General features: G+C 42.2%; 2 protein-coding genes across 4 annotated transcripts in view; both read left to right on the top strand.

The window, feature by feature from the left end:
• Window positions 1-27,245, top strand: part of LOC129771214 (uncharacterized) — a 273,566-nt gene that overhangs the window by 143,262 nt on the left and 103,059 nt on the right. The window lies entirely within an intron of this gene.
• On the top strand, window positions 5,923-9,079 carry LOC129771220 (uncharacterized). Its single transcript, XM_055774647.1, has 2 exons — window positions 5,923-8,166; window positions 8,223-9,079. The coding sequence occupies exon 1, from the start codon at window positions 6,555-6,557 to the stop codon at window positions 7,593-7,595; it is 1,041 nt and encodes a 346-aa protein (XP_055630622.1). The 5' UTR covers window positions 5,923-6,554; the 3' UTR covers window positions 7,596-8,166; window positions 8,223-9,079.

The raw sequence follows: 27,245 nt of genomic DNA, 5'->3' as shown, positions 1-27,245 counted from the left end.
GGCATAGTAGCAGCCGTAGCATCGGTCAAGAGCTGGGAATAAGTCATCAAACCGTTATTAACCATTTGAAGAAGCTTGGATTCACAAAAAAGCTCGATGTATGGGTGCCACACACGTTGACGCAAAAAAACATCTTTGACCGTATCGACGCATGTGAATCGCTGCTGAATCGCAACAAAATCGACTCGTTTCTGAAGCGGATGGTGACTGGCGATGAAAAGTGGGTCACTTACGACAACGTGAAGCGCAAACGGTCGTGGTCGAAGCCCGCTGAAGCGGCTCAGACGGTGGCCAAGCTCTCATTAACGGCCAGGAAGGTTCTGCTGTGTGTTTGGTGGGATTGTCAAGGATTAATCTATTATGAGCTGCTTCCCTATGGCCAAACGCTGAATTCGGACCTGTACTGCCAACAACTGGACCGCTTGAAGGTAGCACTCATAAAGAAGAGGCCATCTTTGATAAACAGAGGCCGCATTGTCTTCCATCAGGACAACACCAGGCCACACACTTCTTTGGTGACGCGCCAGAAGCTCCGGGAGCTCGGATGGGAGGTTCTTTTGCATCCGCCGTATAGTTCGGACCTTGCACCAAGTGACTACCACCTGTTTTTGTCCATGGCGAACGAGCTAGGTAGTCAGAAGTTAGCCACAAAAGAGGCCTGTGAAAATTGGCTATCCGAGTTTTTTGCCAATAAGGAAGCGAGCTTCTATAACAGGGGTATAATGAAGTTGGCATCTCGTTGGGAACAAGTCATCAAACAAAACGGCGCATATTTGACTTAAAACAGATGATTATTAGACTAATTTTATGAACAAATGAAAATTTAAAAAAAATACCGCAGGACTTTTTTGACAGCCTAATATTTATACCATCACGCAAGAATCAAGAAATTCAGATTTTAAAGTCATCCGAACCCGAGCCATGGAAAAGCAAGAGAACAATTCCTAAGACTAGTGTGTTATATAAGTTAAGCCCATTCCTTGACGAGTTTGGTATCGTACGTATGAAAGGCCGTATATACGCATGTGAGTTCACTGGAGAGTACGTTAAACGCCCAATTATTTTGCCTAAATAACACCATCTGACTAGCCTGATTATTATGGATTTTCACCAACGATACGGACACACAAATCAACAAACTATGTTGTATACGCACCTACCGTCAAAGGTATTGCACCAGGATCGTTTCTTCTATAGTTAAAAATTATATTATTCTACTTAGTATATATAGTATATAATTAAAATTTCTATTATTCTACCTAATACTAGTGGTGAGTCCAATTCTAAAACCTACAGCAAAATAAAATAAAATAATAAAAAGCTGAATCTTAATGATATAGGTTACGGACTACACGCTAGTTGGTCAGTTAGTTGAAGCAGAAATCAAAGGACTAGAAGAATTGAAAAGGAAACTAAACGTAAGCGATTGAATTAATATATAAACGAAATCACTATAATATGAATTAACTTATAGGTAAATTATATCTCCATATAAAATCGGATCGTGTAAATTTTATTTCCGTCCCGGAGAATATTATTTCGGAAATCTTCAGTCCTGTTGATCGAAGTTCAACATCATATAATTTACGTTTAACCAACTGACTGATCGACTGCCGTCACAATGCCGGGTCGTACCAAACCAACAGCGCGATCGGAAAATGTCCCGTCAAAAAACCCAGTGGTAGTAATGAAGGATTCGACGCCGAAACAAGATGAAACCATCCCCGGTCGGTCTTGCAAAACGTGTGGAGGAGCCGATACGGACGATATGGTTCAATGCGACCAGTGTGACAAATGGCATCACTTCGCGTGCGTGGACGTAACTGCGGATATAGAACACCAAAGCTGGGTCTGTCCCAACTGTGTTGCCACAAAAGGGCTCCAGCAACAAAGTTCGAATCCCGCCAAAAACTCTACGCTAGCCAAAAGTGAAGCAGGTTGCAGCAAGCAGAAACCTGCGATCGCCCTGAATCAATTGTTTACAGCAATTCCATCGCTCAAGCAAACGGATGTGATCTTGCCGTTCAAGACGATGTCACTGAAAGAGGCCAAAGCCAGCAAGCAGTATAGCAGAAAGGCACGGAGGGTATCACCGGCTGCTGCTCATGCTTCGACGAATAATGATCTAGTAAAGTTGGAGCTTCTAAAGCTAGAAGAGGAACGTGCTCTTGATCAAATGGAAACCTCAAAGAGGCGTTCGTACGTGGACAAAAAATATAATTTATTACGACAGATGACTCAGCCGTTTGAAGGAAGCCACCACGGAGGCATGAGTTGTGTGGCAAGCTGGGTCTGCGACGTAAACCGTGTACAGCAGGAGGGAGCGATGAGCAACGTATTCAATCCTCAGCAACATTCGACGTGCAACCAAAGCCAAGTAGTCAATGAAAACAACGAGAACCGATCCATACGACTGACACGAGAGACGCTGCGATCCAGGGAATGTTTATCACAAAATGAGGAGAGAATTGATTCGAGACCTATGGATCAATATAGGCGCAGTTCCGTAATTCAAACTGATCATCCCAGTCATCTAGATCCGATCGCGGATATTCCCCCTCACCATAGCCATGTTATCAATCCCTCCGAAGGTAGACACGCTCCCGTGAACATCGACGGCATGCCATCGCATCCTACCGTTGTCAACCACCTCGAAGGTAGGCGCGTTCCAGTAAATCTCGGTCCCTCCGCATCGCTTACTCCCATAGTACAAACACGTGAGGTGCTTTCGAAGGAACATCTAGCTGCTCGCCAAGCCATCCCGAGAGATTTGCCTCTATTCTCTGGCTGTCCCGATGACTGGCCAATTTTTCTATCAACTTTCAATAGTACTACGGAGATGTGCGGTTTCACTCATGCTGAAAACGTAGTCAGACTGCAAAAGTGCTTAAAAGGCAGAGCCTACGAAGCGGTCAAAAGTCAACTGATGCATCCATCAAACGTCCCGGGCATAATTGCCACCCTCAAAATGCTGTTTGGCCAACCGGAGGCCATTATACATTCGTTAATGGCCAAGATCAATGCTTTACCATTTCTGAGGGAGGACAAATTGGAAACCATTGTCGACTTCGCAGTAAGTGTCCAAAACTTCTGTGCCACCGTGGATGCTTGTGGGCTAGAAGACCACCTTTACAACGTTGCACTCCTACAACAATTGGTAGGTAAACTTCCTACATCGATTAAGTTGGATTGGGCCTACTATCGCCAATCGATATCCAGAGTCAACTTGGCGACTTTCGGAAACTGGTTGTATTCTCTAGCCGAAGCGGCTAGTACCGTGACAACTACAATATCCTTTGAACCAAATAAAATTAGAAACGAAAGCCATGGTTTCAGAAAAGGAAACGTCTTTCTCAACGCACATACTGAATCTCCAGACGGATCCTCTCCAGCAATATCCTCTAGTTATCACTCCTTTGTGAAGATGCTACACGTGCCGATAAACGAATGTCCTGTATGTAAAGGGGGCTGCAAGACGGCAGACAGATGCAAGAGATTTCAGGAGCTTTCCCGAGACGCAAGGTGGGCCGCTGTAAGGGAGTTTCATTTATGCCGCAAGTGCCTCCGCCAGCATAATGGAAAATGCAAATCAAAACCCTGCGGTAGAAATGGATGTACTCTATTACATCACGAGATGTTGCACAATGAGCTAAAAACGTGGCAGCCAGTTCAGCAAGCCACACCGTCACAGAGTGCTACTGCAATTCAGCAACCAGGTACAAGTCAATCATACGGATGTAATACTCATCGTTCAATGTCAGGCGATGCACTATTCCGTATATTCCCGTGATTCTTCGCGGTCCCAGTAGAACATTAAAGACATTTGCTGACGGTTCTGAATTGACACTTCTCGACCAAGAACTAGCCGATGCACTTCAACTTGGAGGAGAGGTTAGTCCACTGAGTCTACGTTGGACAGGCGGTAATGAGCACTTCGAGGGTACCTCTCAAATCGTAAGCCTGGTAATAACCGGGATTCAGAAAGGCAACGAAGAATTCCGTCTCCACAACGTGAGAACGGTGAAGGAGCTGCTGCTTCCTTGTCAGACACTCAACATGAAGGAATTAGCTGACCTCTACCCACATCTTCGACACTTGCCAGTCGATTCCTATCAAAACGCTCAACCGCGTCTTCTTATCGGCGTGAAGCATGCCCATCTCGGTTTGATTTTAAAATACAAAGAAGGTTTGATGAACGAACCGGTAGCAGCAAAAACACGCTTAGGATGGACCGTTTTCGGTGGAAGCTCAAATGAATCACAGAATGTTGAACCTTTCACTCCCCGGGTCCGGATGAAGACTTACATGTAGCAATGAAAAAATTTTTCGCTTTGGAGGGTCTTGGAATCGTAAAGCCAGACAACATCCCACTATCTTCAGAGGAACGTCGAACACAAACACTTCTAAAAACCCTTACCAAGCTCAAAAACGGTCGTTACGAATCGGGCTTACTCTGGCGCTACGACGATATTCGTTTGCCTGATAGTCGAGAGATGGCTCTCCGTCGGTTTTACTCCATATAAAATTGCATCGTGTAAATTTTGTTTCCGTCCCGGAGAATATTATTTCGGAAATCTTCAGTCCTGTTGATCGTAGTTCAACATCATATAATTTACGTTTACTACATGTCCATGGAAAAACGTATGCAGAAAGACTTGGTCTTAGCGGAAACTCTTAACTGCAAAATCAACGAATATCTTCAGAAAGGATACATCCGAAAGATTTTACCAAAGGAACTATCTCGAACATTTTTCAGGGTCTGGTACCTGCCAGTCTTTCCGGTTACAAACCCAAACAAACCCGAGAAGATCAGGATCGTTTGGGACGCCGCGGCCTCAGCCTACGGAAAGTCGTTAAATTCCGCGCTCTTGAAAGGTCCGGATCAATTGTGCTCGCTGTACTCTATCTTGCTTCAGTTCCGTGAAAACCGTATCGGTCTAACAGGAGATTTTTTTTTTTTTTTTTCTTTATTATAGTGACTTTCAATACATTTTGGCTGGTTCGTCACTTTTACTTCCATTTTTTTTGGAAGAATGTCGGGAGTGAGAATTGAACTCGTGATCTCTGCGTGAAAGGTATGGATGTTACCACTACGCCAGATCGCCTCCACTCTAACAGGAGATATTAGGGAGATGTTCCACCAAGTGAAAATTGTGGAAGCCGACCAGAAATGCCAACGATTTTTTTGGCGCAATCCAGGTGGAGATATCGACACGTACGTAATAAAGGTTATGACCTTCGGAGCATGCTGTTCACCGAGCTGTGCACAGTACGTTAAAAACGTCAAGCAGTTTCCAGCCGCTTCGGACGTAATCATTAAGCGACACTACGTCGACGATATGCTGGTAAGCGTTGAGTCAGAGAAAGAGGCTATTCAACTGGCACAGGAAGTAAAGCACATCCACTCGCAAGGCGGGTTTGAGATCCGCAGCTGGATCAGCAATTCAAACCAGGTATTAAAAGCACTTCTAGAAGGGGCTGTCCAGGAAAAGAATCTGGATCTTTCGTCCGATGTCGCTGCTGAGAAGGTATTAGGGATGTGGTGGTGCACCACATCGGATTCGTTTGCATATAAAATCGGGTGGAACCGATACGATCAAGCGCTGTTGAAGGGCAAACGATGTCCTACGAAAAGAGAGGTGCTCCGAGTACTAATGACTATATTCGACCCTCTCGGGCTTATCGCACATTTCCTCATGTTTCTTAAGGTGCTTCTACAGGAAATCTGGCGCTCCGGAGTGACGTGGGATGAACGAATTGACGACGTGTCCTACGAAAAATGGCGGTTGTGGCTGAATGTTCTGCCAGAGGTGGAAAATGTCCGAGTTCCTCGCTGTTATCGGATTCGCACCACACTCGGCGATGGACATGTCGTACAGCTCCACACTTTCGTGGACGCCAGTGAAAATGGATACGCCGCAGCTTCATATCTTCGCTTCGTTCGAGACGGCGTCATAGAATGTGCTTTAGTATCAGCTAAAACCCGAGTGGCCCCGGTAAAGTTCTTGTCCATCCCCAAGCTCGAACTACTTGCGGCTGTCATCGGTTCGAAACTGGCTCAAACGATAATCGAGACGCTTTCCGTACACATCTCCGAACGTTTTTTCTGGTCCGACTCGTGGGACGTAATTTGCTGGATTAATTCCGACCATCGAAGATACACGCAGTTCGTTGCGGCCCGCGTGAGTGACATCCTGGACATCACTGAAACCAACGAGTGGCACTGGGTGCCCAGCAAGCAGAATGTAGCAGATGATGCCACGAAGTGGGATGGTCGTCCCGATTTATCCCCCGAAGGTAGATGGTTCCAGGCTCCTGACTTTCTATGGGGACACGATTCAGAATGGCCGTAATTTGTGTCGAGAGGTAAATCGACCAACACAGAGCTTCGTCCTAATTTGTTTATCCATTATACTGCACCAATTCAACTGATCTCCGCGTCTAACTTTTCAAAATGGAAGCGGCTCATCAATGTAGTCGCACTTGTTCATCGTTTCCCCGAGAACTGTCGACGTAAAAACCAGAAACATCCGATTTACACTCAACCACTGACTATGCTGGAACTCCAACGAGCCGAGAGATATCTTCTTCGTTGTGCACAGCAGGAATCATACCCAGCCGAATACGCAATCCTCCGAGCGGCCAAAAAAGATATGCAAGCCTCATTTGGCACGGTTCCTAAGGACAGTAAATTGTACCAATTGACACCGTTTTTGGACGACAACGGACTGATCAGAATGCGCAGGAGAACACGGTTTTGCACTTACATTTTCGAAGATGCCAAAAATCCTATCGTCCTCCCTCGTGGTCATCACGTTACCGATTTGATCATTAAGCACTACCACGAAAAACTCCACCACCAAAATCACGAGGCTGTTATGAACGAGATACGTCAGAAGTACAGGATCCCGCGACTTCGTTGTTGCTACGCAAGTGTCCGCAGGGGTTGTCAACGATGCAAAAACGAGAAGAAGGTTCCACAGCCACCAGTAATGGCCGACCTACCACCGGTTCGACTTGCCGCATTTTCGCGACCATTTACTCACGTAGGAGTCGACTACTTCGGACCAATCGAAGTCTCTGTCGGCAGAAGAGTGGAGAAAAGATGGGGTATGTTGATTACCTGTCTTACAGTACGAGCGATACACATCGAAGTGGTGCACTCCCTTACTGCAAGTTCCTGCGTAATGGGATTGCGTAATTTTATTTCTCGACGTGGGGTGCCCAGAACCATCTACAGTGACCGTGGGACCAACTTCGTCGGAGCAAACCGAGAACTGGAGACAGCATATGCAGCACTGAATCAGAACGAGTTGATGAAAGAGTTCGTGACCAGCAACACCTCGTGGGTATTTATACCGCCAGCGTCCCCGCATATGGGCGGCTGCTGGGAAAGACTCATCAGAACAGTGAAGAAAAACTTGATGGCTATCCAAGTATCCCGAAAGCCGTCTGATGAGGTTTTGCGCAACATGTTGACAGAGATCGAAAATACTGTCAACTCCCGTCCTCTGACGCACGTTCCCATCGACGATATTTCTGCTCCAGCTCTCACTCCGAACGATTTGCTCCGATGCCAGACCAATAGCTATTGATGATGTCGTCGTCATAGTCGACCCGAAGCTTCCGCGTGATTGTTGGCCGGAAGGAAGGGTCGGCCGTATCCGATCAACAGTTGTACGCACCATCAATGGCGTGTATGAGGGGCCAGTAACTAAGTTGGCTATTCTGGACGTTCGGCGCGACGAGTAGTGAGTCACTAAGCTCACCTACCGTCAAAGGTATTGCACCTAGCGTCAACGATGAAACAATTGACAGCAAAGCGGAAGCAACGATGACAGCCGAATAAAGGAGTAGACAAACCATTGCGTGTTGAAGGAGTCTTTTGTTAGTGCCTATTAAAACTATTATCACAGTTGGAATCACAGGATCGTTTCTTCTATAGTTAAAAATTATATTATTCTACTTAGTATATATAGTATATAATTAAAATTTCTATTATTCTACTTAATACTAGTGATGAGTCCAATTCTAAAACCTACAGCAAAATAAAATAAACTAATAAAAAACTGAATCTTAATGATATAGGTTACGGACTACACGCTAGTTGGTCAGTTAGTTGAAGCAGAAATCAAAGGACTAGAAGAATTGAAAAGGAAACTAAACGTGAGCGATTGAATTAATATATAAACGAAATCACTATAATATGAATTAACTTATAGGTAAATTATATCTCCATATAAAATCGGATCGTGTAAATTTTATTTCCGTCCCGGAGAATATTATTTCGGAAATCTTCAGTCCTGTTGATCGAAGTTCAACAAACTACTTTAAACGAAATTCGCCAAAAGTACTATATACCCAAGCTTCGATCGATATACAACAATATCCGAAAAAAGTGTCAGTATTGCAAAATTCACAATTCTCAACCGAATCCGCCGGAAATGGGACAACTACCAGCAATGCGATTACAGGCCTTCATCCGACCATTTTCGTATGTAGGCATGGATTATTTTGGGCCAATGCAAGTAGTACTTGGACGTAGAACAGAAAAACGATGGGGAGTTCTCTTCACTTGCATGACCGTTCGAGCAGTCCACATTGAAATCGCACATGCACTCACCACAGACTCCTGTATCCTAGCGATACGTAATTTATTCGCCAGGCGTGGAACTCCAGCAGAAATTATAAGCGATCGCGGAACTAATTTCATAGGTGCAAGTCGCGAATTGAAAGCTGCAATTGAATTGTTGAATCAAAGAAAATTAGCTGAGTGCTTCGAGTCAGTTGACACAAAATGGTCATTCAATCCACCATCTTCCCCACACTTTGGAGGCTGCTGGGAACGACTCATACAATCCGTGAAAAAGGTAGTGCAACAAATAAAATCCAAAAGACTTTCAACTGATGAAATTCTCAAAAACATGCTTGCCGAGGTCGAAATGATCATTAATACTAGACCTCTCATCTTTGTTCCTCTGGATGACGACATGTCTCCACCGCTAACGCCGAATCACTTTCTGTTGGGGACATGGAATGGCTCCAAAACCCCGATCGCACCCGACGACATTCGTGGAGAATTAACACACACCTGGAAAATGTCTCAGATGTTCGCAAAAGAGTTCTGGAAACGCTGGGTTGTAGAATATCTTCCAAAACTCACTCGGAGATCAAAAATGTTCCAGTTTACAGACTGGAACATTTTTGATCTCCGAGTGGAAGAAGGTGACATCGTAGTCATTGTAGACAACAATTTACCTAGAAACAAAAGGGTCGTGTGATTTCAGTCAACCGTTCAAAAGATGGACAAGTACGGCGCGCCCACATTCAAATATCGAATGGCATCTTAGAGAGACCCGCAGTTATACTGCCAATCTTAGATGTAGGTTCAAATGCAAGTAAGTTGGATCGTTGACCACAACGTACTGGGGGGGAGTGTCGCAATAGCTGCGACAAACCTTCATTAAATTGTTTAGTGTAACCTCACGAGTAGAACAGCAAAATGCTGGCAGTTTCAATACATACACAGAGGATAATAAATAGATAGATTTGGAATGAATAGAAGGCATAGAATTGTGTAAAGAAGGGGGAAGAAATTAGTTAGAAGAATTGAAGTGAAAAGTTAGAAGATTTATGAAGCAAATTATACGTATTTTGAACATTATATCTATTTGAAGGTACATAGCTCATATCAATAATGTATTTTCTAATAATTAAATCTGATGTATAGATTTCAGCAAGAAGCAGCTTAATATTGATCGAGTACATAAAACACTAAACGTGAGTAATTGTTGAACGAAGAATTTAAAAACATATGATTTGATATCTCGGAACTAAAGCTAAATTTAAATTGTATGAAATTGTAGGATTTTTTTAACATACATTAATAAACTGAGTGTTTATAAAATCGGAAAACTGTTTTATATTGCTGTTGCAACACATATAAAAACCCGAATTCATTTATAGAGGATCGTATTTGATGAAAAAAGACGGGTGGGTAATGTCGGGGACATAACCGGAGTGACGTAGGACTATACACAGGGGACAGCTTTTGTTAAATATATATTTTAAATATATTGTTTTATTTTCTTCTCCTACGTGAATACCTACCTATCTACCTGAAAAATGGATTAGTTTACTGTTTACTCTTTATGAATATGTTGATGGTTCTCAAAAGAACCTTTGGTGTTGTGTTTTTGTTATCACTCGATATTCCCATCTTGTTCGGTTAAACCTTCCTGTTTAGCTATTGCGTTTGCCACTCGCCACAGCTTTCACAGTTGGAAAATTTCTTCCCTTCCAGCTTGTGACATGTTGTTCAGTAAATTACATTAAATGCGACGTGCCGGAGAAACACTTTGCCACTCACTGAAACTAATTGTTGCCTTGATGAGCGCCGAACCGAAGCTGCTCTGTTCTTGATGCGGGTTTTCTGATTGTCGTGAGCAGCTTTGCAAGCCAACTCGAGCACTCCGACGGCCGAAACTCTATAATCGCTGTTAGGTATACTGGTGCTCCGGCACCAATCCGTTCGGCCTAGTTACCCTTGCGGAGCAATCAGTGAATGCGACCAACAGGGAACTGGAGACCTGCACGGTTCGAGTGAGACTTTGCCTTTCCCTTAACTTGTCCTCCTTTGTTACGTCCACGATGCCGATGCCGTACAACCACACGGGTTTACGGTTTGAAAGAAAATAAGATATTTTTTGGGGTCCGCGTGTTTTATACTCTAGCGGTACACACTCACAGGATAGAGACAAATCGGTAGACTTAGCCAGAGGGACGAGTCCAACGAGGCGAACGAATGAGCATTAAAAGGGAGCGATGGCAAAAAAATACATTCATTACGATTTGTTCGCTCGTCGGATTCACATGCAGGCTAAAAAGGGTCCTTTTCAGGATCACAAAATTATCTTCAATCTAAAGAGTTTATTGTTTTGTTATCACTCGATATCCTCATCTTGTTCGGCTAAACCTTCCTGTTTAGAGATTTGTTGCCACTCGCCACAGCTTTCACAGTTGGAAAATTTCTTCCCATCCAGCTTTGTCACATGTTGTACAGTAAATTACATTCAATGCGACGTGCCGAAGTGCCACTCAGTATCGCATTGGAGGCGATTTTAACCTGCAATTGAACATTTGCGATGACAGTGGTACAGTGTCGACTTTCAATGTGGGGTCATAATTTGGATCTCTATGTTTACAAAAATTTCCAACTAAATAAGTCGCATTACATGTCCGTCCAATTAGCTTAATGTCGAACTAATTGTAAATTACTGTACTTTCAATCTGGAAACAATTTAAGAATTGGTGAAAATTGAATAATCAGGAAAGTATCAATAAGCTCAGAACAACTGTCAAATTCACATACTCATCAGATCCTGGCAAACAAATTATGAAAAAATCAATTTGTGTTTTATTATTATTTTGAATAATGTTTTAGAAAGCATTGAACTGTATTTCCTAAACTCTTTTTTGGAAGGTTTAATGGCCCTGAAAAGCGCCTTGTTTTATGGAATGGTTCCAATTTAGAAAACTTAGTACTCGTGGTATTGAAGAAAACCATTTCGAACGCCCTCGATGCCGCCTTGTTCTGGATTTGCCACCAAAGCAGTTTGTATAAAGAACAAACTTTTTTCTTCTGCTACCTGATGCCGTTTTGCGATTGCGTTTGCCATTCGCCACTCGCTGCAACTGCCTGTTGTCTTGATGTCCACCGAACCGAATGTGTTCTGTTCCGAATGCGGGTTTTCTTATCGTCGCGAGCAGCTTTGCCAGCTAACTCGATCACTTCGGCGGCCGAAACTATATAACGCCGGCTAGGTGGACTGGTGCACTGGTACTAACGCGCTCGGCCTAGCTACCCTTGCGGGGAACTCCAGATCAACACGGTTCGAGCGGGATTTTGCCTTTCCCTTCACTTTTCCTCCTTTACCATGCCCAGACATGGCTGCTTGGGTTGGTTTGTTGATGTGTTGTGATGCGAACCGATGTGGTGTACGGTTTGAATGAGAATGATCGTTACGGCAGCGGAGCGGGGATTTTAAAGCTGACTGGCTGGCTCGAGAGTTACGCATGTGTGAGACTGCGACCAATGTTTCGTTCATTTTTTTTCTTTTTCCTTCCCAATCGTGCTTCATTCTATTTCGCTGCTGCTCTGGTTGCCCGTTTTGGTCGGTACGATTTGAGGAGCACAAAATGGACCAATCAAAAATGGGCACATAGTGCATTTTGACAATGCTTGATATTTCACAATTATTCAATTATTTATCTCAAGAAAAATGAAATGTTATTCGTTATGATAGATGCGTAGATATATTTCCTATCAATTGATGCAAAAACCTTTGCGATCTATTGAGAAATACTCGAGTTATAAGCGTTCCAAATCTTGCATTTTTTCCTACTTGTTCAGTGCCTAGATTTCCATTTCACCCCCTATATCTTCCGGTTAGACGTAGTCCTACGTCAAAAAACCTTCTACCATATGTTCGAATTTCAACAATGACAGATGTTCCAGTGTGGAAAAAATCTGATCATTCCTAGTTTAACTCTCAACATAAGCAACCCTCGTTGCCATCGTAACGGTGTACGTGGTTAGCGTTGTCATGGACTCTGATGCACATAAACATCACTAATGGAACATGTTGAAAATAATAGTTGAGCGAAATGAGAGAAAATAAAGGCAGTTCATATCCAAGTGTAAAGTACGCGTTTTATTCCGTATAAGTGAAAAGGCCATTTATTTACGATTCCCGCTGGTTTTGCTGTGGAAGTGCCCTTGCACAATTCCATTAGAAGAGCAGGAAGTGATCCTTATTACTTCAGCTCTCTCAGCATTGACCAGAATTTTTGAGAAGACTTTACAGTCCATAGCTCGTTCCCCCGGTCGGAACATTGGTCCTTCGAACCGGATCTCGAGCTAGTTTTTGAAGATTGTGATTGGCCATCACTAGTAAACGAAATAAACAGTGAAGTGCGAAGAAACAAATCGTGAACATTAGTGAACAATTCGAACGAACCGAAAGAGAAAAAGTGAAAAGTGAAAATGTTACCCCGCACACCATTGAATAGTGGCAAACGGCAAACGCCTTTGAAGATTGTAGAAACGAATGAAGATAGTGACGAAGAGTTTCGAGGCTTTGCACAAACAAAGAATCCGGAAGCAAAAATGTTGTGTCGCCAGCGTGATCGTGTTCTTTCCAAGGTTAAAAGGATACAAGCTGCCGTGGAAAACCCAGAGAACACATTAAATCATCCGCACCTGAAAGTCTATTCCTCGAACCTGGAATCCGCTTATCAAGAATATTGTAAGCTTGATGACCAACTAGCATCGTTCGAAGAGGAGGATCAATTGAACAAAGATTATTCATTCATCGAGGATCTCTATTTCGAATTGGCAACAAAAATTGAAGCTCTAATGATAAACGTCAAATCAGAACCAGGTGTGCAGTCTTCGATGCAAAATATGCAATCAATTCTCATTCGGCAACAACCTCTGAAGGCCCCAATACCCACTTTTGATGGGCGCTATGAGAATTGGCCAAAGTTTAAGGCTATGTTCTTGGATATAATGTCGAGGTCCAGTGATTCAGATGCGAATCAACTTTATCATTTGGACAAAGTGTTGATTGGTAACGCAGCGGGAATACTTGACGCCAAAACGATAAACGAGAACAATTATCTGAACGCGTGGGATATTTTGAATGAACGGTACGAAAATCCCCGTGTGATCATCGACACCCACATAAGAAGTTTATTATCGCTGAGAAAGATGACTGCTGAAACGTATCGAGAACTCCGTCAATTGGTAGATGATTGCATCAGACATGTGGAAAGTTTGCTATTTATGAAGCAAGAATTAAGCGGCGTCTCAGAACTATTCGTAGTATACCTACTAGCAGCAGCTTTAGATAAAAATACTCGCAAACAGTGGGAAGCTACAATCCAGCGAGGTCAGCTTCCGAATTATGCTGATACCATATCATTTTTGAAGAAACATATTGGAAAATTGTGAAACCGCATCGACCATTCGTATTCAACCCTCAGTGAAACCAATCCTTAATACATCGCCAAGAATAGTCGGTATGAAAAGTGTTGCAACAATAAAGGATTTAAATGCTCCCGCTGCATCATGCGATGTGTGCAAGCTGCCTCATAAGAACTTCCAGTGATACATCCTGAAGAACATGATAGTTACAGAACGAGTGGAGAAGGTTCGATCTGCTTCAATTGCTTGCGTGTAGGTCACTGTATGAGAAATTGCCCTTCCGACGGAAAATGTTTAAAATGTGGTCGACATCACCATACCCTGTTACATGATGATGTTGCATCTAAAGAAAAACAATCCAACTATAAATCTGACCCGGAAAGAAGCGTGTCGAATCCAGCTGCTGCAACATTGAGTGATGATGAACCAATAATTCCGGAATCAAGAGTAGCCAACACTATTGCCAATACTTGTTCGATCAGGATCAACCCGAGAAAGAATGTTTGCTTGCTGATAGCGTTAGTGAATATAATCGATAAACACGACAAGCCTCATCCGTGCAGAGTGCTTTTGGACTGTGGATCCCAAATAAACCTAATTTCAAAAGATATAGTGGACAAAATAGTAGCAGAAATATCCCCAGTGAATATTCAGATTTCGGGAGTGAACAACAAGTCCAGCAGAAGCATTGGAAAGGCGAACATTGAGGTTCATTCCAGATGTAGTGATTATCAAACAACACTAGAATGTTACGTGACACCATCAGTTACCGGAATTATTCCAAATGTGAAATTCGACGTGAGCAGCTGGAATATTCCCGCTTGTTTTCAACTTGCTGATCCAGAATTCAATAGGCCAAATACAATAGACATGCTGATTGGCAACGGTCACTTTTTCAATATACTAAAGTCCGGAGAATTCAAGCTAGAGGAGCATTTACCGTCGTTGAGAGATACCCAGCTTGGATGGGTCGTCACAGGAGAATATGCAGAACAGCCCAAATATTCATCATATCCACTATATTCGCACCCAGTTACCGTGGAACAAGTATACGATGCCATAAAAGAATTCTGGAAAATCGAGGAAGTGTCAACCAAATCAGCATTGTCTTCTGAAGAAGAAGAATGTGAACAACATTTCGCAAGTACCTTTCGAAGAGACCCATCCGGCAGGTTCGTTGTACAATTACCATTGAAGGAGAATATCAACCAGCTCAGTGATTGTCGTTCTCTCGCTTTGAAACGATTCTACCTTTTGGAGCAACGATTGTCACGGAATATAAATCTTCGCGAGCAGTATGTTGCTTTCATGAAAGAATATCAGCAACTGAATCATCTCAAACCAATCAACGAACTAAAGGATCATCCTAGCCTTCAGAAGTTTTACCTGCCCCATCATGCTGTGTTGCGTCCAGACAGCTCATCGACAAAATGCAGAGTAGTTTTTGATGCTTCAGCAAAACCACCGGGAAATGCAATGTCATTGAACGATGTACTCAAGGTGGGAGGTACCATTCAACCAGACCTCATCTCGTTGGTCTTACGTTTTCGCAATCACCGAGTGGCATTTACGGCAGATATTAGCAAAATGTACCGCCAAATTCAATTAGAACCCAGTCAGACCAGCTTACAACGAATATTTTGGAGAGATAACCCAGGAGACCCGCTCCGCGTCCATGAATTATCAACGGTTACCTACGGTACGGCCAGCGCTCCTTTTTTAGCTACGCGTTGTCTAGCACAGTTGGCACGAGAAGGAAGATCGAGATTTCCATTAGGTGCATCCACGATTGAAGAGGAGTTTTATATGGATGATATGCTTTCGGGGGATAACAGCTTGCAGGAAGCTTTTGAGCGTCAACGACAGGTAAAGGAGTTACTTGCTAGTGGCCAATTTCCAATACACAAGTGGTGCTCCAATAGCCATGTGTTCTTACAGCAGATACCTATAGAAGAACGAGAACAAAACAAATCTTTGGAAATACAAGGTGCAAATCCGATTATAAAGGTGCTTGGCATAGTTTGGAACTCAGAAACGGATGAATTTCTGTTCGTTCCAAAACCAATGATTTCAACTTCCTCGTCTGAACCGGTTACAAAACGAAAAATTCTTTCGACGATAGCAAGATTATTTGATCCTCTAGGATTCCTGTCGCCTTTCATGGTAGGTCTTAAACTCTTGATGCAGCATTTATGGAGAAGTAAACACGCCTGGGATGAAGCAGTCGATGAAGAGGTCCAATATTCCTGGCAACAAATCCAAAAGGCACTTACCGAATTAAATAATATTAAAATTCCTCGGCGTGTAACATGTGATGGAGCTGTGTTTTTCGAGATCCATGGATTTGCTGATGCGTCACAAGATGCTTACGGTGCATGCGTTTATCTACGTAGTGTACTCGCAGATGGGACTGCAAGACTCCATTTGCTCTGTAGTAAATCCAAAGTGGCACCTTTGAAGGAGATGACCTCGTTTGGAGCTATGTGCAGCATTGCTCTTGTCTCGTTTAATAACCAGCGTTTTTCCAGCCATGAAGATGTCCGTAAAGCAAGTCGTTCTGTGGATAGTCAGATCGTACTGGCATGGCTGAAGAAGTCACCAGAGAAATTGCAGCTGTTCGTCAGAAGCCGTGTTGTAACTATTCGAGAAGAAACTAGTAATTTCCGGTGGCAATATGTTAGAACACATGAGAATCCCGCTGATATCGTGTCACGTGGACAGATGCCAGCTGAATTGAGGAAAAACAAATTATGGTGGCATGGCCCGCCATTTCTTACTACCAATGAGTATGAGCATACTATTCCTGAGGATATAGTTGAAGAAGAATTACCGGAAATGAAATTGTGTCAAGCAGTGCTAGTGAAAAGTCAGTCCAAAGAACCAGATGTGTTTCTAAAATACAGTTCCTTTCGAAAATTACAACGAATTGTAGCTCTTCTGTTGCGTTTTAGCAAAAATTGTAAGGAGAAAACGTTCATCAAACGAGAATTTAATCCAATACCGACGATAAAAGAGATGAGGAATAGCTTGGAAACAATCATCCGAGTTATTCAGCATAATGCATATGAAGAAGAAATCGTTCTCGTGAAGTCATGTCAACCTTGCCGCACAATTAGAAGTCTCAATCCGATATGGGTAGATGGAATTCTCCGAGTGGGTGGCCGCTTAGAACATTCTCAGTTATCTTTTGGAGCCAAACATCCAATGATTATGCCTGGTCAACATCACGTGACTACTCTTCTAATCCGCCAGCTACATGAAGAACTCCCTTGGCCGAGTGGTTAGCGTCATAACTAACATGCCGGGTGTTCGGGTTCGATTCCCGTTCTGGTCGGGGGAATTTTTCGTCAAAGAAATTTCCTCCGACTTGCACTGTGATCACGCGTATTCTAGAGCTTGCCACTCAGAATGCATTCAAGGCGTGTTATTTGGCATAGAAATCTCAACTAAGTACTAATAAAAATGACGCAAGTAATACAACGTTGAGACGGCGAAGTTCCTCTAGGAACGTTAGTGCCATTGAAGAAGAAGACATGAAGAACATCTACATCTAGGATTGTCTGGATTAATTTCTTTTCTTCGTCGAAGATTTTGGGTGACAAATGTAGCTACCACAGTAAAAAGAGTAATTCGATCTTGTGTACGATGTTTCAAGGTGCGTCCATCACAAACATCTCAACTGATGGGTATGTTACCAGCGTTTCGAGTGAATCCCGCTCCACCGTTTTCAGTTACTGGCATTGATTACGCCGGCCCATTCCTAATAAAGCACGGACTTCGAAAAAATATCCTGTTGAACGCTTACTTATCAGTATTTATATGCATGGTTACACGAGCGGTGCATTTAGAAGTTGTATCTGATCTATCGATTCGGATTACCTATCGGATTACCGCAAAAAATATATAGCGACAATGGTACGAATTTCCGAGGAGCTCATCACGAATTGAATGAATTGTACCGTTTATTTCTGAAGGAGCAGACGCAACATCAAATATCATATTTCTGCCAAGCAAAAGGTATAGAATGGCATTTCATTCCTCCAGATGCACCGGAGTTCGGCGGAATTTGGGAAGCTGCTGTGAAAAGCGCTAAAACTCATTTAAGACGTATAATTGGAACAGCCAAACTAAATTTTGAAGAATTTTCGACTGTTTTCACTAAAATCGATCACTGTACTTAATTCGCGGCCTATGTTTGTGACCTCATCCGATCTAAATTCAGCGAAAGTTATAACGCCAGCACACTATTTAGTTGGACGTCCACTCACCGCAGTTCCTTCTTATGAGAATGTGCAAAGTAATCGTTTAGATAGATGGGAATATCTGAGAAAACTGCGAGACGATTTCTGGAGGTCCTGGAAAGAAAAACCAGAAACTCATGACCAACTTGAAACCTGGAATGGTAGTTCTACTGCAAAACAAAAAAAAAATTTGCCGCCATTGCAGTGGAAAATGGGAGTGATCGAGAAAACGTTTCCGGGGAATGATAATTTGATGAGAGCTGTAGATGTTCGCTGCGATAACACAATTTTTCGTCGTCCGGTTACCAAATTATCTGTTTTACCGATCGAAGACAACACTTCATTGAAATAATATTTCAACGCGGCGGAGTATGTTCCAGTGTGGAAAAAATCTGATCATTCCTAGTTTAACTCTCAACATAAGCAACCCTCGTTGCCATCGTAACGGTGTACGTGGTTAGCGTTGTCATGGACTCTGATGCACATAAACATCACTAATGGAACATGTTGGAAATAATAGTTGAGTGAAATGAGAGAAAATAAAGGCAGTTCATATCCAAGTGTAAAGTACGCGTTTTATTCCGTATAAGTGAAAAGGCCATTTATTTACGATTCCCGCTGGTTTTGCTGTGGAAGTGCCCTTGCACAATTCCATTAGAAGAGCAGGAAGTGATCCTTATTACTTCAGCTCTCTCAGCATTGACCAGAATTTTTGAGAAGACTTTACAGTCCATAGCTCGTTCCCCCGGTCGGAACAACAGAGTTATAGAATTTTTTTGTTTGTTTCGGACTCTGTTGCTTCAAACTGGCGCTTCATTGAAAATTACGCTACAGAAGACGATTCTGTTGCTTCCATTAGAAAGATGAGAAAATTTAGTACAGGATATTTTGACGTAGGATTACGTCTTTCGGGAACATATTGGGGTACAAATTGAAAAACGAATATCGATCGCATCGTCAAAAATGTCCAATTTCAAACGCTTATTGCTCAGTCATTTCATGACGGATTGATGAGATTTTTACATCAAAACATTGCGGCACTCTATAACAATTTTTCACCTTGAATAAAATAATTGATATCATGTAATTAACTATCGAACAATTGAAAAATCTCAACCCCTATCCAAACGGTACTGATTGGTCGAAATTGACGTCAAATATTTGCATGGCGAGCGAGTGGGGGGCGCCTATTTCTCACATACCAACTGATACAAAAGGACGGTAGCATTTTTGGGTTTCTCATTCTCGTTCAACGCTCAGATCGGCAAACATCTGGGCTTCTAGTGTGCAGTGCTCTACAAATCAACCAACACCATACGGTGCGGCAAAGGAGAGGAAGCCATCGGCAACCAACGATGGATGCGATAGAGCAAAGGGAGCAAAGAAGAGGAAGCAGCGGAGAGCATCAAATTAAATCTAGTGTGCATTGCTGGTGCGCTCCTCTACACATCAACAATTGGATGCGGCAAAGGAGGCAGAGGAGCGAAGTGCATGGTATCACACTCGCTATCCGTCGTTTAGCTCGTCGTGGTGGTGCCAATCAAACCCTCGCAAATCGACTCACAGAAGCCGATGGCGCCAAAGTCAAGGAAAGCATCAGCGAATCCGTAAAAGCTACCGCTCCCAAAACTGAACTGCTACATCCGACTGAAACGCAGCAGATTCCGTACAACCCATTAAACTATTCCAGTCCTTCTCAGGACTATCAACTTGTTTTGAAACAAAAGAGTTTATTTTACTGTTTTCCACTTACCACAAAAACTATATAAAACTATGATCAAAAATACTGTTTATTTTTACATTTTCTACTAACAACTAACAGGGAACCATCATTTCAGGTCTTCTTCTTCTTCAATGGCACTAACGTTCCTAGAGGAACTTCGCCGTCTCAACGTAGTATTACTTGCGTCATTTTTATTAGTACTTAGTTGAGATTTCTATGCCAAATAACACGCCTTGAATGCATTCTGAGTGGCAAGCTCTAGAATACGCGTGATCACAGTGCAAGTCGGAGGAAATTTCTTTGACGAAAAATTCCCCCGACCAGAACGGGAATCGGACCCGAGCACCCGGCATGTTAGTTATGACGCTAACCACTCGGCCACGGGAGCATCATTTCAGGTCTAGAAATGTCTAAAATTTTCGTAGGGGCATATTGCAATAACCGATTCATTCGAGGAAATGTCTATAAGTATTCGATTAATCGAGCGAATATTCGTTGACCAGACATCGATAAAAGTTTCGTCGAATATAATTTTAAATAAACATCGAAGTGCTAAATACTATATTTTTAATGAAATCGTTTTTCAGTTTGATCCAATATATTGACAAATCATGATTCATGCGGCGATAGAAAAATACACCCATTACCAACGTAATTCACATAATTCTTATTGGAAAACGTACTGTTTTTCTGTTCGAAATTTCCCGTTCGTCGAATTCTTGGGATTATAATTCACGGCAAGGTTTCCAAATGTTACGAAACTTCTGCAGAAAATTTTCTCACACCCGTAAGTCATTTTCTTCACATCATATATGCTCTGAATAGTAGTAGCATTTTGACGCCAGTGTGCCACAAAAAGTGTCACATATTATGCAACTGACTGTGTTTGTATTCCAGTCAGTCTCTATGCCATCAAACCTATTGCGGGTGTATGTACTGTAAGTACATTTAGTGGCTACATACAAAATTGACAACCGTGTAGAATTGATTTGTTTACAAAACCATTTATCTAAACAGAAATCCCGGGTTCTGTTGGCCGATTCGTAAAAGCAATCTTTGCTGGCATATAATCTATGCTGTGCTGTGGATTAGATTCTTTCGTTCCCCGATAAGTCAAATATTTGCATGGCGAGCGAGTGGGGGGCGCCTATTTCTCACATACCAACTGATATAAAAGGTCGGTAGCATTTTTGGATTTCTCTCCAAGGTGCTACTGACACTCGACCGCAACGGTTATGTTGACGTAGGATTACGTCTTTCGGGAACATATTGGGACACAAATTGAAAATCGAAAATCGAGCACATCATGAAAATTGTCCAATTTCAAACGCTCATTGCTCAGTCATTTCATGATGGATTGATGAAATTTTTGCGTCAATCGATTCCGGCATTCCATAACAATTTTTTATATTGAATAAAATAATATATGTCATGAAACAAACTATACAACAGTTGAAAAATCTCAACCCCTATCCTAACGGAAATATCCACTTCTAAATGGTCGAAATTGACGACACATGCGGCGGTTCCCTAACAGAGACATCAAAACCATTCTGCCTGGGGGAAATCGACATTGCAAAAACATAAAAGTAGGGGGAGCTTTTGTTCCTACCGAAATGTGTTCCCTAACAGAGATATCAAAACCAAGATGCCCGAGGGAAATCGGCATTGCAAATATATGCAAATCGGGGGCATTTTTATATTGCAAGTAGGGTAAGTGACACGAATAATTCTAGCAAATAAAATTTAAATTTGGAACTTTAATGTTCGTGAAATTTCATATCAATGACCGATCGTGTATTGTGAAAAATTTAGCACAAGTGTAATTGTTAAATTGTATATGGTAGTAGTTGTGTTAAAAATGACTTGATAAATGAAATGATTTATTTCAATTTTCATAAATAAAAACCAATATGTGTTCCCGCTCGAGAACGGATCGTTCAGTTTAAGCTGTCTGTTTTGTCGTGTTCATTTTCACCCGAGGAAAGTTCATGCGGCGAGAAAAAATTGGAAAAGTGAAGAAATATGAAATATGAAGTGATTTCCCATATGCTCTACTTATAGTATTAGGTGTTGTTAATCCAATTAAAATTCGTATTGGGTTGAATAAACGATCAGAAAGTTAAAATTATAAAACAAAATTTTCCATTTCAAATATGTTTTCTCTATATTAAAGTAACATGTTTTTACTGATGAGAAAAATTGATAATTGTGTTCGGTATGGTAATTATCTTATATTACATTGGTGAGTTTTTTTCTTTATTTCATTCATACATAACACAGGAGGCATCTCTTCTAGGGTCACAGAGGGCGGTTTTCATCATTTCTCATTCCACTTCGGCATCTTCTATCTGATACGCACCACCCAACGACTGTTTACCATACTTCTGTCATCATCACTCGGTGAACACTGGTGGAGTGAACAAATAATGCTCAACTACTAAACAAAATTGCCTTTCTCATGGCCACCAAATTATTATCAAAGAGTTTAACGATGTAATTCTTCAAACATCGGAATCCTACGTCAACTATGCGGTCGTGTCTCAGACACAACCCCTCTGTGACTTTTTTGTTTTGCTTTATTTGTTTATTGCTGCTGTAAAAGTATACAAAAAAAAGTGGCCAGCTATCTAATCCTCACTAATTTATTATTAATTACTACTAAAATATATCTTCAAATTTATTTTAAAGCTTGAAATGTTCTGTTCTGTCTTTAACTTATTTGGAAGTGCATTGAATTGATAAACACCAGAGTTGAAAAAATGTCTAAGTGCTATTTCTGTTGTAGACCTCGAAACGTACAAATTGTTTCTGTTTCTGGTATTATGATAATATATGTTTTGACGTTCAATCAGTTGAATATTAGATTTTACCAAGCCATTTTTGATTTTAAATACCAGTAGCAAAACGTTATATTTGTGAGTATTGTCAAATGAGAGCAATTCGCCAGAATACAATCTTGCGGTTGGAAACAACATCGGCAGTTTACGTATGATTTTTACGGCTCTATTCTGAAGAGTTTTTAGTGCATCTAAGTGTGTTGCTGCAGCAGATCCCCAAACTGTACTCATGTAACAAAGATGAGGTATTATGAATGCGTTATATAATTGCCAACAGTTGTACATGTTTAAACAATTTCTAGATTTCTTGAGAGCGAAAATAATAGGTGTTATCTTTTTTTTTTCACCGATGTTATATGACTTTTCCATTTCAAGTTTTTATTCAGTATGAGACCTAAGTCATTTTTTTTTATTTGATTTAAGACACTTTATCACAATGTGACATTCGTGTCATTTACTGAAGGAGAAAACGAAAAGAATTAAAATACAGTGAAAACTAACTAAACTAAATTTCTTTTCTTTGAACACATTTGCATCTTTCAAAAACCTGATTACTGCTTCTTCCTGCCTGTTGGTGTTGGCAAGAATAGTTGCTATTGTGCCATTCATTTCATGTTTTCTTCTTATTTCGTCGAGTCCTCTGCAATCCACAAGTATATGAGTCACAGTAAGCTGCGTTCCGCAGAAGCGGCACATTGGTGGGGTTTTTTTCTTCTAAAACATAGGAGTGGGTCAGCCGGGTGTGCCCAATGCGTAGTCTGGTAAAAACACGTTGCTCCGATGAATTTTTACAGTCCACATATTTGCAGACGATTGGCTTAATTTGTCGTAAGTGTGCATGTGTTTGTCTCCACTCGTTTTCCCAAATACACCAGATGCGTTGTTTAATGAAACGTACAGCATCTTGTGCGGGAATTGCCATGATTTGTGGAGTTTCGTTCCGTCCTTGGTTCGCTAATCTATCAGCTTCCTCATTTCCTGAAATTCCCGCATGACCAGGAATCCAACAGAACATAACATTTCTACCTCCCACTTCACGTTCAATCGCTTGAATCCAGGGATGAGTTGACTTCCCTTTTTGAAGAGCATCCAAACAGCTGGCCGAATCGGTTAGTATGATGGTTGGTTCCCGGTTACAAGTCTCTGACAAAGCAGCCTTAAGTGCGAATGCTTCGGCTGACATTATGCCACAAATTCCTGGCAAGCAGAGAGAAATTCGTTTAGTTCCTGTTACAATTCCCACACCATCTGTTTCGTTCATCTTTGATCCATCGGTGAATACTCTAACATGCTTGGGGAATTTGTTTGTAATGATTTCAGTAAAAATCGGCACGACAATTTGGCTTGCAGTGCCGGCTCTGATTTTTTCCTTTAAGTCGCTACATATAGATGGTGATGGGGTAAACCACTCCCTATCGTTTAATCTCAATATGTTACAAACGTTTGGCAAAGATTGTCCTGTTCGGGCTGAAAAAAGATCAGCTGCTCGTTTCATTACCGGTAGGACAGTTGCTGATCTGTTTTTTTCCGCGAGTCGCACTGTGAGCTGTGATAAGCGCTGTATCAGTACAAGACGAAATGGTAGACAACCTGCTTCAGTCATAATGGAGTGGATGGGGCTGGTTTTGAACGCACCTGAGGCTTGTCTTATTACTTCATTGTACGTTGTTGAAAGGATGCGTTCCAATGCATCTAAGTTGATACTAGTGAAGACTAATCCGTACAATAGTTTAGATGTTACAAGAGCTGACCCTATGTTTAGGAGGGTTGAGCGACTGCTTCTGATTAAACGGCGTCCCAGTATTCGGAGTATGTTCAATCTACGATCGCAACTGTGTTTGATCTCTTTGAAGTGTTGAAGAAGATTGATTTTTGCGTCTAGTAGTATCCCAAGAATTCGTAACTTTCTCACATATGGAATCGGAGTACCATTGACTTTGATGGCCCGACCTCGCTTCCTAAAGGGTGTGTCACATCAAATTGCATCACGGAAAAAACGCTGTAGAAATTCGCCCAGTAGACCGATCCTTTTGAAAATTTTAGACAGTAAAATAAAAACTATTAAACAACTTTTGGCATTTTCCATTTTTCATACTTCGAGCCCAAGCCCGTATGCTCGTACCTTCCTCTTTCCCCCGTCCATAAGGTTCTGTACAACGTCAGGTTGTAGTTTTTTCTGAACAGAAATCCATTTTCTCTTGAAGTCCGCCTCCGATTTGACAACTTTTGGGTTCTTCCGGAGGGCCTGCTTCATAATCGCCCAATATTTCTCTATTGGGCGAAGCTCCGGCGCGTTGGGCGGGTTCATTTCCTTTGGCACGAAGGTGACCCCGTTGGCTTCGTACCACTCCAACACGTCCTTTGAATAGTGGCACGAAGCGAGATCCGGCCAGAAGATGGTGGGGCCCTCGTGCTGCTTCAATAGTGGTAGTAAGCGCTTCTGTAGGCACTCCTTAAGGTAAACCTGCCCGTTTACCGTGCCGGTCATCACGAAGGGGGCGCTCCGCTTTCCGCAAGAGCAGATCGCTTGCCACACCATGTACTTTTAGGCAAACTTGGATAGTTTCTGTATGCGAATCTCCTCCGGAACGCTGAATTTGTCCTCTGCGGAGAAGAACAACAGGCCCGGCAGCTGACGAAAGTCCGCTTTGACGTAGGTTTCGTCGTCCATTACCAGGCAATGCGGCTTCGTCAGCATTTCGGTGTACAGCTTCCGGGCTCGCGTCTTCCCCACCATGTTTTGCCTTTCGTCGCGGTTAGGAGCTTTCTGAACCTTGTATGTACGCAGGCCCTCCCGCTGCTTGGTCCGCTGGACGAATGAACTTGACAAATTCAGCTTATTGGCGACATCCCGGACCGAACTTCTCGGATCACGTCTAAACTGCTTAACTACGCGCTTGTGATCTTTTTCACTGACGGAGCATCCATTTTTGCCGTTCTTCACCTTCCAGTCGATGGTTAGGTTCTCGAAGTATCGTTTTAGTACTCTGCTGACCGTGGATTGGACGATTCCCAGCATCTTACCGTTGTCCCGATGTGACAACTCTGGATTCTCGAAATGAGTGCACAGGATTAATTCACGACGCTCTTTTTCGTTCGACGACATTTTTCCAAATTTACGAAAAATTGACAGTGAAGCATGGCCAACGTGATCTATACACTCTTATCTGATTTTAAAGCGAAAGCTGAAGATATAATTCCTAAAAATTAAATTTCTACAGCGTTTTTTCCGTGATGCAATTTGATGTGACACACCCTTTATGGTTCATATCACAAATGTGCAATAATTTTGATTTTGCTGGAGCAATGGAAAATCCAACACTAGTTGTCCAGTTGGTAACTTTAATAACTGCATTTCGTAACAGTTTCCGGACGACTGTAGAATTGCATCCCTTGGCAATCAGAATTACATCATCAGCATAAACTATTATTTGAACATTTGTTGGGAAATTTTCAAAAATAGGTTGCATTGCAACTAAAAACAGTGTTACCGACAGAATAGAACCTTGTGGCACGCCATTTTCTGCGACACGAACGCTAGATATAGCTCCATTAGCTGCAACACGAAATGTTCTGTTGCTGAGGAAACTGATTATGATGTTCAGCAAATGTCCGGATATTTTCCATGATATCAGTGTCTTGAGGATTGCCGGCCTCCAAGTGGTATCGTAAGCTTTGGAGATGTCGAGTGATACTACTTCTACATGCTGGCGCTCGCCGTGGTATAGTAGTGTTTCCAACTGTGCCAGGTAAGTGTTGGCACCTTTACCCGCGCGGAAGGCATGCTGACGAGGATCGAGTTTATCAATGATGTTAAGTTCAGTGACGAGCCGACGGTTCACCATACGTTCAAATGTTTTCGCTAAGCAGCTGAGCAGGGTAATTGGCCTATAGCCGTCTGCTTTACTCCGATCTCCATCTGGCTTTGGAATCGGAATAACTACTCCTTCTTTCCTGAGTTTGCTGAGGATTTAGGGTTCTGTTGCATATATTTTCATAATGTTCCCAGTCAGCTTGATCGTAGATCCATTTTCTGCGAAATTGGGGTTCTGCTGAAGTTCTAGGTATGTCAACTATAATTGGAAAGTGATCACTGTCTCCATAATCTGAAATTGTTTTCCATGTGAATTTGTTGGCGATGGAGGCTGAGCAGATGGTGACATCGAGAGCTTGTGTGTATCCAGTGGCGGGATCAAGACGAGTGTGCGAGCCGTTGTTCAAGACCACCATGTCATGATCGACAGTGAGTTCAAGAATTTTGTTGCCTCTCTTCTGTGCCGAGTTTGATTTGGGCGATATTCGGCTTCCCCAGGCGATATGGTGTGCATTCAAATTTCCTAAGACAATAATCGGCTTTGGAAGCTGCTCAACTAAATTACGGAGTTTGTCATCAGCGTTTTTATCATTAGGTGATAAATACACAGAGACTACTGTCATTTCCATTGGTAGGTGCA

The sequence above is a fragment of the Toxorhynchites rutilus genome, chromosome 2, assembly GCF_029784135.1.
Source record: "Toxorhynchites rutilus septentrionalis strain SRP chromosome 2, ASM2978413v1, whole genome shotgun sequence".
Lineage (NCBI taxonomy): Eukaryota > Metazoa > Arthropoda > Insecta > Diptera > Culicidae > Toxorhynchites > Toxorhynchites rutilus.
The sequence above is the reverse complement of the archived record's forward strand: the minus strand, read 5'-3'. Positions and strand labels throughout refer to the sequence as shown.